Source organism: Gobio gobio (assembly GCF_949357685.1).
Source record: "Gobio gobio genome assembly, chromosome: 12".
Classification (NCBI taxonomy): domain Eukaryota; kingdom Metazoa; phylum Chordata; class Actinopteri; order Cypriniformes; family Gobionidae; genus Gobio; species Gobio gobio.
In genome coordinates this window covers 3,680,906-3,696,533 of record NC_137105.1, presented here as the reverse complement: position 1 = coordinate 3,696,533, position 15,628 = coordinate 3,680,906, and the positions used below count along the sequence as shown (strand labels likewise).

The following is a 15,628-nucleotide window of genomic DNA, read 5'->3' as shown; positions in this document are numbered from 1 at the left end:
TTTATGTAAATATCCGGGTTAGTGGTGTCACAAACACGGGAGGAAGCTTGTGTAGTCCCTACATGCTGTTTGTTGTAGTCCTTAAAAAGCGATTTCTTTAAAATGAAATATCTCCCTTTGTTTTGAACTTTGAGCGTTGTAACTTTGCAGATGTTGTTCATGCTCAAACAGCAACACTACACACTTACTAAAGTTAAAAATATGAAATCATAATCAACCACCCCTTTAACATTAAGCTCTGGGACCATTTTTGGGATTAATACCCCCACAAAAAAAGAGGCGCTTTTTGATTTTTTGGTTATAAATTCAGTTTTGAAAGTCAGGCCCTGTGTGTTCTAGCACCCTGCAGACAGTTTGGGCTGTTTCCACTAGATTACAGAAAATAATGGATAAAATAATATTGTCTGGATCATGTATGCAAGATTTATTAAAATGGATATGAAGGGAGGAAATGATTTTGCCTGTGTTTGCTGACATATGCTGGAAACAGCCCAAACTGTCTGCAGGGTGCTAGAGCACACAGGGCCTGAGTTACACACTTTAAAAAATGAATTTATAACCATAAAAAATGTAAAAGCGGCTCTTTTGGGGGGGGGGGGGGGTTATTACAGCTCAGACAACATACACTTACATGTTTATCACTTTTAGCAGCGGTTTCACTTTTAGCATGCTAGCTTCATGCTTCATGTTACGAACATGTTAAACATTCTAAAATGTGTTAACACAGTGTTAAATCATGTTAAAACATGGTACCAATGTGCTAATTCATGCTAGAAACATGCTAGCAATTTGCTAATTAACCTTAACAACACGCTAAAACATGTTAGCAATGTGATAAAGCATGCTAACAACATGCTAGCCATGTGTTAAAGCAATGTGCTTATGCATGTTAGAAACATGTTAGCAACATGTTAAATAATGCTAGCAACGTGTTATTTCATGTTTGAAATATGTTAGGAACATGTTAAAACATGGTAGCAATGTGCTAATTAATACTAGAAACATGCTAGCAATGTGATTAAGCATGCTAACTACATGCTAGCCATGTGTTAAAGCAATGTGCTTATTCATGTTAGAAATGTTAAACCATGTTATCAACGTGTTAATTCATGTTAGAAAAATGCTAAATCATGTTAAAACTTAGGTAGCAATGGGCTAATTCATGCTAGAAATGTGTTAGCACTTTGCTAATTCAACTTAGCAACATGCTAAAACATGTTAGCAATGTGCTCATTCGTTTGCAAAATGTTAAAACATGGTATGTACTAATCTCAGCTAGCAACATGTTAAAATATGCTAGCTTTGTGTTAATTCTTGTTAGCAACGTGATAAAATTTAGCTAACATGTTAAATCACGTTAGAAACATTTAATCAAAATGCTAAAACATGCTAGAAATGTAGGGAGGAACATTGAAGGGAGGAAATAATTTTTTCCTGTGTTTGCTGACATATGCTGGAAACAGCCCTAACTGTCTGCAGGGTGCTAGAGCACACAGGGCCTTAGTTACACACTTTCAACAATGAATTATAACCATAAAAAAATCAAAAAGCGTCTCTTTTTTGGGGGGGTTATTACAGCTCAGACAACATACACTTACATGTTTATCACTTTTAGCAGCGGTTTATGAATCTTCAAAGGGTTTCCTGTAAAATGACACCAGTATTGTGTATTTAGAGACCTGTATGTGGGTATGGGAAGCGTTTCAATTTGGGTCGGCCAAATCCCGGCGGAAATGGTCCCAGAGTAATTAAGTTACTTTGTGTAAAACAAAAGATGCAAATCTCCAGAAAGTAGAGGCTCTAAGCTTTCAAATGATACCACATATGAGGTCAGAGCTCCTCCACAGACATTTAATATTTAAAGTATATACATGACGATACTGTACAGGGTCTGCAGAGTTTAAGAGGTTAAAAGTTATTATTAAAAATCCATTTCCCTATAAAGAAAATGTTTTTTCTTCAAAAACCCAACTGTTGCACAAGTATAGTCATGAATCAGTTCACTTTTATACATAACTTTATTACATAGTAAAATTAACAGTAAATAATCATTTTCATTAATCACATGTTTTATTAGTCATAAAATGCAACAATTCCATATTAAAAAAAAACAAAAGTGTTATTCCATTGGACCATCCTGAGCATTAGACACTGGGCTCCGGGTCTCAGTTGGACAGCAGGAAGTTGCTGCCTTTGCTGTTTCCTTTCTTGATATCAGAGACCAGGGAGTGCAGCCGCTCTGATAAAGCCACCTTTAAGAAAATGTTTGTCAGTAAATGTCTCACACACTCTCAGATGCCGTGTTTATCACAGTGAACTCACGGTGTAATGTTGCGGCTCCTGTAGTCTCTTGTGGAGCGGATTCAGCGTTTGCAGGGAAATCTGTGCGCGCTCACGACTCTCAGACGCACTGTTGAGGGGGAATGTGATCTGTGCACACGAACACACGTCATGCTAAATCATGTTAAAACTTGGTAGCAATGTGCTAATTCATGTCAGAAATGTTAGAAACATGCTAAATCATGTTAAAACTTGGTAGCAATGTGCTAATTCATGTCAGAAAAGTTAGAAACATGCTAAATCATGTTAAAACTTGGTAGCAATGTGCTAAATCATGTCAGAAATGTTAGAAACATGCTAAATCATGTTAAAACTTGGTAGCAATGTGCTAATTCATGTCAGAAATGTTAGAAACATGCTAAATCAAGTTAAAACTTGGTAGCAATGTGCTAATTCATGTCAGAAATGTTAGAAACATGCTAAATCATGTTAAAACTCGGTAGCAATGTGCTAATTCATGTCAGAAATGTTAGAAACGTGATAAATCATGTTAAAACTCGGTAGCAATGTGCTAATTCATGTCAGAAATGTTAGAAACGTGATAAATCAAGTTAAAACTCGGTAGCAATGTGCTAATTCATGTCAGAAATGTTAGAAACATGCTAAATCATGTTAAAACTCGGTAGCAATGTGCTAATTCATGTCAGAAATGTTAGAAACATGCTAAATCATGTTAAAACTTGGTAGCAATGTGCTAATTCATGTCAGAAATGTTAGAAACATGCTAAATCATGTTAAAACTTGGTAGCAATGTGCTAATTCATGTCAGAAATGTTAGAAACATGCTAAATCATGTTAAAACTTGGTAGCAATGTGCTAATTCATGTCAGAAATGTTAGAAACATGCTAAATCATGTTAAAACTTGGTAGCAATGTGCTAATTCATGTCAGAAATGTTAGAAACATGCTAAATCATGTTAAAACTCGGTAGCAATGTGCTAATTCATGTCAGAAATGTTAGAAACATGCTAAATCATGTTAAAACTCGGTAGCAATGTGCTAATTCATGTCAGAAATGTTAGAAATATGCTAAATCAAGTTAAAACTCGGTAGCAATGCGCTAATTCATGTCAGAAATGTTAGAAACATGCTAAATCAAGTTAAAACTCGGTAGCAATGTGCTAATTCATGTCAGAAATGTTAGAAACATGCTAAATCATGTTAAAACTCGGTAGCAATGTGCTAATTCATGTCAGAAATGTTAGAAACATGCTAAATCATGTTAAAACTTGGTAGCAATGTGCTAATTCATGTCAGAAATGTTAGAAACATGCTAAATCATGTTAAAACTCGGTAGCAATGTGCTAATTCATGTCAGAAATGTTAGAAACATGCTGAATCAAGTTAAAACTCGGTAGCAATGTGCTAATTCATGTCAGAAATGTTAGAAACATGCTGAATCATGTTAAAACTCGGTAGCAATGTGCTAATTCATGTCAGAAATGTTAGAAACGTGATAAATCAAGTTAAAACTCGGTAGCAATGTGCTAATTCATGTCAGAAATGTTAGAAACATGCTAAATCAAGTTAAAACTCGGTAGCAATGTGCTAATTCATGTCAGAAATATTAGAAACATGCTAAATCATGTTAAAACTCGGTAGCAATGTGCTAATTCATGTCAGAAATGTTAGAAACATGCTAAATCATGTTAAAACTCGGTAGCAATGTGCTAATTCATGTCAGAAATGTTAGAAACATGCTAAATCATGTTAAAACTCGGTAGCAATGTGCTAATTCATGTCAGAAATGTTAGAAACATGCTAAATCATGTTAAAACTCGGTAGCAATGTGCTAATTCATGTCAGAAATGTTAGAAACATGCTAAATCAAGTTAAAACTCGGTAGCAATGTGCTAATTCATGTCAGAAATGTTAGAAACATGCTAAATCATGTTAAAACTCGGTAGCAATGTGCTAATTCATGTCAGAAATGTTAGAAACATGCTAAATCATGTTAAAACTCGGTAGCAATGTGCTAATTCATGTCAGAAATGTTAGAAACATGCTAAATCATGTTAAAACTCGGTAGCAATGTGCTAATTCATGTCAGAAATGTTAGAAACATGCTAAATCATGTTAAAACTCGGTAGCAATGTGCTAATTCATGTCAGAAATGTTAGAAACATGCTAAATCATGTTAAAACTTGGTAGCAATGTGCTAATTCATGTCAGAAATGTTAAATCATGTTAACTTGGTAGCAATGTGCTAATTCATGTCAGAAATGTTAAATCATGTTAAAACTTGGTAGCAATGTGCTAATTCATGCTAGAAATTTGCTAGCACTTAGCTAATTCAACCTAGCAACATGCTAAAACATGTTAGCAATGTCCTTATTCATTTGCAAAATGTTAAAACATGGTATGTACTAATCTCTGCTAGCAACACGTTAAAACATGCTAGCTTTGTGTTAATTCATGTTAGCAACATGATAAAATTTAGCTAGCATGTTATATCACGTTAGAAACATTTTATCAACGTGCTAAAAACATGCTAGCAATGTGATAAAGCATGCTAACAACATGTTAGCCATGTGTTAAAGCAATGTACTTAATTATGTTAGAAACATGTTAGCAACATGTTAAATCATGCTAACAACGTGCTATTTCAAGTTTGAAACGTTAGAATCATGCTAGAAATTTGCTAGCACTTAGCTAATTCAACCTAGCAACATGCTAAAACATGTTAGCAATGTCCTTATTCATTTGCAAAATGTTAAAACATGGTATGTACTAATCTCTGCTAGCAACACGTTAAAACATGCTAGCTTTGTGTTAATTCATGTTAGCAACATCATAAAATTTAGCTAACATGTTAAATCACGTTAGAAACATTTTATCAACGTGCTAAAAACATGCTAGCAATGTAATAAAGCATGCTAACAACATGTTAGCCATGTGTTAAAGCAATGTGCTTATTCATGTTAGAAACATGTTAGCAACATGTTAAATCATGCTAACAACGTGCTATTTCAAGTTTGAAATGTTAGAATCATGATAAATCATGGTAGTAATGTGCTAATTAATGCTAGAAATTTGCTAGCACTTTGCTAATTCAAACCTAGCAACATGCTAAAACATGTTAGCAATGTGCTTATTCGTTTGCAAAATGTTAAAACATGGTATGTACTAATCTGTGCTAGCAACATGTTAAAACATGCTAGCTTTGTGTTAATTCATGTTAGCAACATGATCAAATTTAGCTAACGTTAGAAACATTTGATCAACAAACGCTAAAACATGCTAGCAATGTGTTAAACGTGTGCTAAATATGTAAATCTAATATTCCTCATTTAAATAATTCATACACAGAATAAAGGGGCGGGGCCTGGTTGAGTTAGTAGTGTGTTGAAACTGACGGTTATGGTAAGGGGCGGGACATTTCCCAAACACGCTCGACCAATCACAACACACTGCTCCAGCCGACCAATCAGAGCACAGTGTGCTTTTCAGAAGGAGGGGCTTCATAGAGACAGGAAGTAAACTCTGTCCCCTTCAAGTTCTTAAAGGGTTAGTTCACCTAAAATTTAACATTTTGTCATTAATTACTTCCCCTCATGTCGTTCGACACCCGTCAGACCTCCGTTCATCTTCAGACACAAATGAAGATATTTTAGTGTAAATCTGATGCTCTGAAAGGCCTCCATTGGCACACTTTACACTCTCAAGACCCTTAAAAGACACTAAAGACGTCGTTACAAAGTCCATCTCACTACAGTGGCTCTACAATAACTTTATGAATCGGCGAGAATAGTTTTTGTGCGCAAAAACCCCTAAACAACGACTTCTATAGTGATGACGATTTCAAAACACGCCATCATGAAGCTTCGAAGCGTTATGAATCAGTGAGTCGATTCAGCGGTTTGGCACACGATCCGAATCATGATTCGACTCAATGATTCATAACGCTTCGAAGTTTCATGAGGCCGTGTTTTGAAATCGTCATCACTATGTAAGTCGTTATTTAGGGGTTTTTTGCGCACAAAAACTATTCTCGCCGATTCATAAAGTTATTGTAGAACCACTGTAGTGAGATGGACTTTGTAACGACGTCTTTAGTGCCTTTTATGGGTCTTGAGAGTGAATTGTGTCAATGGAGGCCTTTCAGAGCATCAGATTTACACTAAAATATCTTAATTTGTGTCTGAAGATGAACGGAGGTCTGACGGGTGTCGAACGACATGAGGGTCAGTCATTAATGACACAATTTTCATTTTTGGGTTTAAATGAAGCGCTGATATTGGCAGCCTTTACCTGCCCACGGGAGAAGACATCCAATCGTAGACGGGTTACTTGAGCAGGTGTGATGGACTGAGGGGTTTTGTCCAGTCCTAGAGGAAAGCAGTTCAGGGAGACGCCTGCTTTAGGGGCCGGTTCCTCTGAGAGACACACCAGATCCATCTGTGGATGAGCTACAGAACAGAGATCCATTTTAAGTTCTGGCAAATGTGGAGCTGGTTAAAGGTGCAGCCAATTTTATCACGTTAAGAAATTAATAGTTTTGGCAAAATCTGTTTAAAATGAATACAATTCCAGTCATAGATACAAATACACACACATACACTATATAGCTCTAACAGCTTCAGCTCTTCTGGGAAGGCTTTCCTCAAGGTTTAGGAGTGTGTTTATGGCCGTTCTTCTAGAAGCGCATTTGTGATGTTGGACGAGAAGGCCTGGCTCTCAGTCTCCGCTCTAATTCATCCCAAAGGTGATCTATCGGGTCGAGGTCAGTCATGCTGGGACAGGAAGGGGCCGTCCCCAAACTGTTCCCGCAAAGTTGGGAGCATGAAATTGTCCAAAATGTCTTGCTGAAGCATTAATGTGGCGAATAAATCACGCTATTCGCGCAAAGGTGGACGCTTGAACATTTTGAGTTCACTCGCTTCATTCGCGCGTGACATTCACTGCACAACAGACGCGAATTCGCGTAATGGGCGGGGCTTCCGCCAGCAGCTCGTCTCGTTGAGAAATGGCTGACATGGGCTGTGTTTACACGTCTTTTTTTGTTAATCTACTGTTAATGTGTGACAATGTAGTTTTAAGACTTTGTCAGGCGATAATGTAGTTGTTTAAACCTAACTCTACTAATAATAATGATTATGCCTAGATTTTTTTTTAATAAACTATGTTTACTTTTAAACAGCATACAGCCTTTAAATGTTTGTTTTATTTACTTATAATGATTATCATAAATAATAAACTTAATACATTTAATATATATTTTTTAAATAGTACAAAAAAACATTTAGCTGTGGTACCGAAATTGGTACAGAGTACCGTACCATTTTTATGGTATTGGTACTGACTACTGGAATTTTGGTACCGTGACATCCCTACTTGGCCCATAATCCCCCCTCCACCAAACTTTACACTTGGCACAATGCAGTCAGGCGAGTCCCGTTCTCCTGGCAACCGCCAGACTCGTCCATGGGATTGTCAGACAGAGAAGCGTGATTGGTCCAGAGAACACGTCTCATTGCTCTAGAGTCCAGTGGCGGCACGCTTTACCCCACTGCATCCCACACTTGGTGATGTAAGGCTTGGATGAGCTGCTCGGCCATGGAAACCCATTCCCTGAAGCTCTACACACTGTTCTTGAGCTCATCTGAAGGCCACAGGAGTTTGGAGGTCTGGAGCTGTTGACTCTGCAGAAAGTTGGCGACCTCTGAGACCCTCAGCATGCGCTGACCCCGCTCTGTGACCCTCAGCATGCGCTGACCTCGCTCTGTGACCCTCAGCATGCGCTGACCCCGCTCTGTGACCCTCAGCATGCGCTGACCCCGCTCTGTGACCCTCAGCATGCGCTGACCCCGCTCTGTGACCCTCAGCATGCGCTGACCCCGCTCTGTGACCCTCAGCATGCGCTGACCCCGCTCTGTGACCCTCAGCATGCGCTGACCCCGCTCTGTGACCCTCAGCATGCGCTGACCCCGCTCTGATTTCACTTCGTGGCTGAGTTGCTGTTGTTCCCAATCGCTTCCACTTTGTTATAACACCACTAACAGTTGAGTGTGGAATATTTAGTAGTGAGGAAATGTCCCAAATGGACTTATTGCACAGGTGTCCACCAATCACGGTTCTCTGAGCTCCTGAGAGCGGCCCATTCTCTCACTGATGTGTGTAGAAGCGTCTGCACTAGAGCTTGAGTTATACACCTGTGGCCATGAAGTGATTCAACACCTGAGATTTGGTGGGGCGTCCCAATACTTATAGTGTCTATAGACAACAGATAAATACTGACCGTCTTTGTCCAGAAGCCTATAGACAGACTTCCTTCCGGGTAGTGTGCTTTTCTCTAGATCTTCACTGAACTTCATTCTGGGACGACCTCTGACCTCTATCAGCTGAGGTGAGGGGAAACCACAGTGAGTTAGCCATGAGCATGTGTTAATAAAGCACTTTGTGTGAGTTCTGCGATAGCTGGAGAGCTCTGGGTACCTTATATACACACCCTAGAGAGGGCTGACGCGTGCATGTGACCAGATGAGTGCCCACACCAACCACATCAATCTCATTATCCTGACACACACACACACACACAGGTGATGTACGTCTTGACTGCAGAGGAACGTAGTTTATTTGTGATGTGAGAAGCTCTTACCTTCTTGTTGAGTTCAGAGAGACTCTGCTCAGAAACACTGTTTGTGCCGACGATGAGCAGAGACTCGAACTGAGGAACTGAGAACCTACACACACAAGCTGGAGTTATTTTACCATCTCTGCTTTACTACTATACTTTTTATTTTAATTTGAAAGTTTTTGTAATTTTGCCATTTTTATTAGTTTTTGTTTTATTAAAAATATGTCTATATAGTTTCGTTTTATTTAGATTGAGTTATTTTGGTACTTAAACTTAATGAAAATGAGAAATAATGCCTTGATGACTAGCTGAAATAAAACAAGTTTAGTTTTTGTTATATTTTATTTAAGTTAATGCTTATTTTAAAGTCATTTATAAGGATTTTAGTTCAACTTGGTCAAAAATAAAGCTTTTAAAATCATTTTTGGTATAATTAAGCTGAAATACAATAACATAAATACTAGATGTAAAACTTGATGTAAAAACTAAACTTATTTTATTTCAGCTAGTTAAGAAACATTTCTTTACGTTTTTAAGTTTTACATCTAGTATTTATGTTATTGTATTTCAGCTTAATTATACCAAAAATGATTTTAATAGCTTTATTTTTAACTAAAATCCTTAAAAAAAAATCCTTAAAATAAACTTTAAATGAAATAATAAAATATATCAAAAACTAAACTTATTTCAGTTAATGTTCATTTTAAGGATTTTTTTAAGGATTTTAGTTAAACTTGGATAAAAATAAACTTGTTAAAATCATTTTTGGTATAATTAAGCTGAAATAAAATAACATATTGGATATAATATTTAATATAATAACAATATTAGATGTAAAACTTAAAAAGCGTAAATAAAATGTCTGACGACTAGCTGAAATAAAATAAGTTTAGTTTTTTTTTATATTTTATCATTTCATTTAATGTTTATTTTAAGTAATTACATTTTTATAGTTTTCGTTTTAATTACCAATATTTTCACTGCTATTAAAAATAAAAAATGAGAAATAATGCCTTGATGACTAGCTGAAATAAAACACGTTTAGTTTTTGTTATATTTCATTAAATGTAATGTTCATTTTAAGTAATTTTTAAGGATTTTAGTTAAACTTGGTTAAAAATAAAGCAAATAAAAATAATTTTTGGTATGTACATTAAATGAAGCTGCAATAAAATAACATATTAGATATAATACTTAATATAAATAATATTAGATGTAAAACTTAAAAAAAGTGTAAATAAAATATCTGAAATAAAACAAGTTTAGGTTTCTTATATTTTATTTCAGTAAATATTAATTTTAAGTAATGACAATTTTATAGTTTTTGTTTTAGTTAACAATATTATCCCTGGTTAAATCTAAAGCTATTAAAAATAATTTTTGGTATTTATTAAATTAAATTAAGCTGAAATAAAATAACAAATATTACATTAAGTAAAACTTAAATGTAAACAAAATGTTTCGCAACTAGCTGAAATAAAATAAGTTTTTTTTATACATAGTTTTTTATTTAATATGGATTTTGTTAATGTTTTGTTAATATTATTAAAATTAAGCTGAAATAAAATAACAAATATTAAACTTTAGAACCGTAAATAAAATGTTGCCTTAGCAACTAACTGAAATAAATACATTGAAGTACTAAAATAAAATGAAGTTAACTAGAAATATACAAAGCTAATAAAAATGACAAAAGCACATGAAACTGAAAATATATAAAAAAGCTAATAATTAAAAATATGATGTATAAATAATACTAAAATAATTCACTCTAACAGCAAGTATGAGTAGTAGTAAAATGTGTGTGTGTTAAAGGATTAGTTCACTTTTAAATAAACTTTTGCTGATAATTTACTCGCCCCCATGTCATCCAAGATGTCCATGTCTTTCTTTCTGCAGTCGAAAAGAAATTAAGGTTTTGGATGAAAACAGTCCAGGGTTTTTCTCCATATAATGGACTTCAATGGGCTCCAAACGGTTCAAGGTCCAAATGACAGTTTCAGTGCAGCTTCAAAGGGCTTTAAACGACACCAGACGATGAATAAGGGTCTTATGTAGCCAAACCATCAGTTTCTGCGAGAAACCCAGCAGTATTTATGCTAATATTTTACCTCTTATCAGGAGAAACGCGATCATCTCTGAGCTCCGCCATAACTTCTGGAGAGTGAGGTCAAATACGAGCGTGGTCATAGATATATTGATAGTAGATGCCTCATTAGCGACTGCACGGATCAGTAGAATGAGGCATCTACTATCAATATATCTATGACCAAGATCTAATTTGACCTCACTTGCCGGAAGTTATGACGGAGCTCAGAGACGATCTCATTTCTCCTGTTAAGAGGTAAAATATTAGCATAAATACTGCTGGGTTTCTCGCAGAAACTGATGGTTTGTCTAGATAAGACCCTTATTCATCATCTGGTGTCGTTTAAAGCCCTTTGAAGCTGCACTGAAACTGTCATTTGGACCTTGAACCGTTTGGAGCCCATTGAAGTCCATTATATGGAGAACAATCCTGGAATGTTTTCATCCAAAACCTTAATTTCTTTTCGACTGCAGAAAGAAAGACATGGACATCTTGGATGACATGGGGGTGAGTAAATTATCAGCAAAAGTTTATTTAAAAGTGAACTAATGCTTTAATGAGTTATTTGTCTCACTGTTTGCTACATTCTCTGATGACGCGCCGCACTTCCAGCGACTGCCTGCAGAGGTCACCACTGTCCAGCCGGACGCCCAGCGGCCGATACTGCAACTCGTTCAGAGCCAAAGCCACAGCGCAGAAACACAGCAGACCGCTACTGCACACACACACACACACACACACACACACACACACACACACACCACAGTCATCCACAGCCAGATAAAACACACAACCAGAGGTGGACAGTAACTAAGTACATTTACTTGAGTACTGTACTTAAAGGGTTAGTTCACCCAAAAATGTAAATTCTGTCATTAATTCTGTCAATAATGTCGTTCGACACCCGTCAGACCTCCGTTCATCTTCAGACACAAATGAAGATATTTTAGTGTAAATCTGATGCTGAGAAAGGCTTCAGATAGGCCTCCATTGGCATTCAGTACATTTACACTCACAAGACCCATAAAAGGCACTAAAAACGTCGTTACAAAGTCCATCTCACCACAGTGACTCTACAATCATTTTACGATGCGACGACTAGTTTTTGTGCGCAAAAAGAAATTAAAATAACTCCTTTATCCAACTTGTTCTTGTCTTCCGTGTGTCTCCACGACGCATGCGTGAGAATATGACGCAGATCCGGCGTTCGGACACATGACCAGAAGAGATTTGTTTACAAGCAGAGGAAGATGCGCGTATCTCAGCTGTTGAATTCTACATTGATCGTGCTTTAGGTCTCGGCGTAGTGCTCAAAATGGGGTTAAAGTGGCATTTCATGGATTCCCGAACGCCGGATCTGCTCATATTCTCTCGCATGCGTCGTGGAGACACACACGGAAGACAAGAAGAGGTTGAATAAAGGCGTTATTTTAAAAAAATGTTGCACACAAAAACTAGTCGTCGCATCGTAAAATGATTGTAGAGTCACTGTGGTGAGATGGACTTTGTAACGACGTTTTTAGTGCCTTTTATGGGTCTTGTGAGTGTAAATGTACTGAATGCCAATGGAGGCCTATCTGAAGCCTTTCTCAGCATCAGATTTACACTAAAATATCTTCATTTGTGTCTGAAGATGAACGGAGGTCTGACGGGTGTCCAACGACATGAGGGTGAGGAATTAATGACAGAATTTTCATTTTTGGGTGAACTAACCCTTTAAGGACACTTTTTGAGTATCTGTACTTTCCTTGAGTAGTATTTTTTATGGAAACTTACAACTTTTACTTCACTACATTTGAAAGACAAATATCTTACTTTTTACTCCATTACATTTCTATCAAGGCCCTCGAAGTAGAAAGCCGTAGCCGCTTTGAAAGTCAGTGGATGATTTGTTTTCCTTTTTTTTTGCAGACAGCCTATCAGTGATCGCTCTTGTAGAATCACATGAAGTTCAATGATTTCCAAGTATTTTTTGAACACGGCTATAATACTAGGGCCAGCATCCGCTCTTGCATAGTTCCTAGAGCTACAAATGCAATTAAAAATTCTTTCTTTTATACTGGTATCATGGCATGGAATATTTTGCCTACTGCTACAAAACTCTTATCATCAAGAGGGATTTTTAAAACACAGGTCAAAAAACATTTATGGGATAGGGTAAATTAGTTATTAATAGTTTGGAGAGTCTTTATAGTGTTTTTATTTTGTTTTAGTTTGTTTTACGTGATTTTTTTTACCCTCCTCTTCATATTGTATGGGTTTGTTTTTGTTTTTTCTTTATTTTTGTCCATTATGTTTCTGTTTATTGTTTTACAGTGTGTAACACCAAGGACCATGCTGGAAATAAGTATTTTTACTTTAGCATGTTATCCTTTTGGATTACTGTTTCTTTCTTTTTGTACCGGTTTGATCCAGAAATAAAATCAATCAATCAATCAATCAATCAACCAATCAATTGATGGCAAAATAGAAGGCGGCAGTTCCCAGACGCAACCAAAGTCATACTTAAAAGTTAAAATTCAGAAGAGCAGACGTGGATAAGTCTGAAAAAGTGTGACGATATGAAAGCGCACACAGAAAGCTGCCTCTCAGACGCCAGACAACAAAGTACTGAATTTTAGTCTATTGAATCTACTAAAATCTTATTATAGTCAATTAAAACTAGACTAAAACTAAACAATTCAGATGTCTAAAATGTTATAGTCAAAAGACTATGACTAAAACTAAATCCAAATTTGCTGTCAAAATTAACACTGGTATGAAATATGATTGGTCAAATGATTTTTATAGATTTACCCGCCAAGTTGCCATAGCCTTATGGATACAGCGCTAACGCATAGCTAACGTTCGACAATGATGTTAGTTAGCATGCAAAATTGTAGTTCGGCTAATAATGTCCTTAAATGAAGTCCTTTCAGAAATATGTTTTTACATAATCCTGTCAGATAAACACAATGTAGAAACCTTTCTTTTCTAGTATTTTTTCTAGTAACTTTTAAGCAAGTATTTAAATGAGTTCAAGGTATGCCAGCATGTCAGATGGAGCATGACTGGCCTAAACCACCATGATGGAACAGCGTGCATTCATACAACAATAATAAAATATTGCGTTTACTTTTACTTTTGATACTTAAAGGTGGGGTAGGTAAGAATGATCTAAAACACTTTTGTCCAAATTTGTTTAAACTTTCTTTATATGTCAAAACATAATTAAAATGTAAGTACTCTGAAAAAGAGAGTATAAAAATCGAGTGACTCTAGACTTTTTAATCCGCAATAAACACCGCTCATTATTTTCGTTCGGGCCGAAACAAGTGATTGGCTTGGGCGACTGTCACTCTCTCTCGCTACCATGGCAACCACCGCTTTTGCTCCAGGATCTGCCCACATGCGCAACCCAGTGTTGCCAAGTCGGGCTACTTCAACACTGTTGCTATATATCACATAATTGGGGTCGCTTCAACCCGCGGACATGAAAAACTGCCCGCGGGTTGAAGCGACCCCAATTATGTGATATTTTGACCCGGGATTTGCGAATTTAGGCAGGCAGCCCTACCAAAAAGACACATATTTTACCCCCCAAACGCGATTTTTACCGGAGAAACACGATTGGGCTTGTTTTGGGCTAGTTTTGAGTAGCAATTGGGCGGATTTTGTTGTGAAAACCTGGCAACCCTGGCGCACCCGTTTGATTTGAGGAGTTCAAGAGGCTGTATTTCTGCTGGACAGGTCATCTTTCATTTTGATTATACATTTTTTTGGTTTATGTTTTCATGAAGCATGTCTCACTAGCACACGTAGCTGCCTAATATAGCTAACATAACATTACTTAGCATAAAGTTACAATGTTATACACTTAGCGAGCCATTAGTAGAGATGATAAATACTCAATATGCTTAGCTCAAGTTGATCGCTGTCGTGTTGAATTTTGCAAAATGTAACTTTAGATAACAAAATGCATGTGTAAAAGCTAGTACACCGCATCCAGGAACTTTTTTTTAGAACTAAGTTAGCTTTAGCTGCTACCCTCTGTCTAAACTCTTTTACCATGTTCACCGGGAACTGTACCTGCACGTTTATTTCGGCCCTTGGTTTGTTTTTATATACTTGTTTATACAATGTTCATGTTGATGTTTTTATCTTGTATCTGTGTGTGTCGTAGACACTGTGTTGTGTGTGTATTTTAAACTTTACCAGTATCGTTATTCTAGCTTGATAGTGAGTACTAGAGACATCTTATTTGTTTATATTTATAATGATAAAGTTAGATTTTTTATTACATGTGATTCTGACATGATGTCACTACATGCACTTCTTCTCCGCTCGCCTCAGGTTAATAATGCGTCTTCCAGCTGAGCTGATCGCGGTGGGCGTGTTCATGTGTTTTGGGGGCGTGGCTTTGGAAAGAGCCCAGAAGGGAGAAGGTGGAGTGAATGTAAATAATGAGCTGTCTTTAAAACAGTCGTGAGAGGTCTACAGACACTCAATTTTTATACTTTCTTTTTCTGAGTACTTACATTTTAATTATGTATTGATATATAAAGAAAGTTTAAACAAATTTGGAAAAAAAGTTTTTTAACCAAATCCTACCTACCCTACCTTTAAGTACTTTTAAAAGCAAG

The 15,628-nt window shown here is 36.5% G+C and overlaps 1 protein-coding gene across 2 annotated transcripts in view; it reads right to left on the bottom strand.

Annotated features, from left to right (window-relative positions):
• Positions 1-1,999: 1,999 nt before the first annotated feature.
• naprt (nicotinate phosphoribosyltransferase) overlaps positions 2,000-15,628 on the bottom strand; it is a 39,584-nt gene continuing 25,955 nt past the window's right edge. The window contains exons 7-13 of one of the 2 annotated variants that reach the window (XM_079831258.1): positions 11,581-11,721; positions 8,939-9,023; positions 8,776-8,856; positions 8,579-8,681; positions 6,592-6,749; positions 2,323-2,430; positions 2,000-2,252 (exon numbers count right to left, since the gene is read on the bottom strand). In XM_079831258.1, the coding sequence (XP_079687384.1) occupies positions 2,166-2,252; positions 2,323-2,430; positions 6,592-6,749; positions 8,579-8,681; positions 8,776-8,856; positions 8,939-9,023; positions 11,581-11,721 (763 nt within the window). In that variant the 3' untranslated portion in view covers positions 2,000-2,165. The remainder of the gene's footprint in view (positions 2,253-2,322; positions 2,431-6,591; positions 6,750-8,578; positions 8,682-8,775; positions 8,857-8,938; positions 9,024-11,580; positions 11,722-15,628) is intronic. The other variant, XM_079831257.1, reaches the window with a different exon arrangement.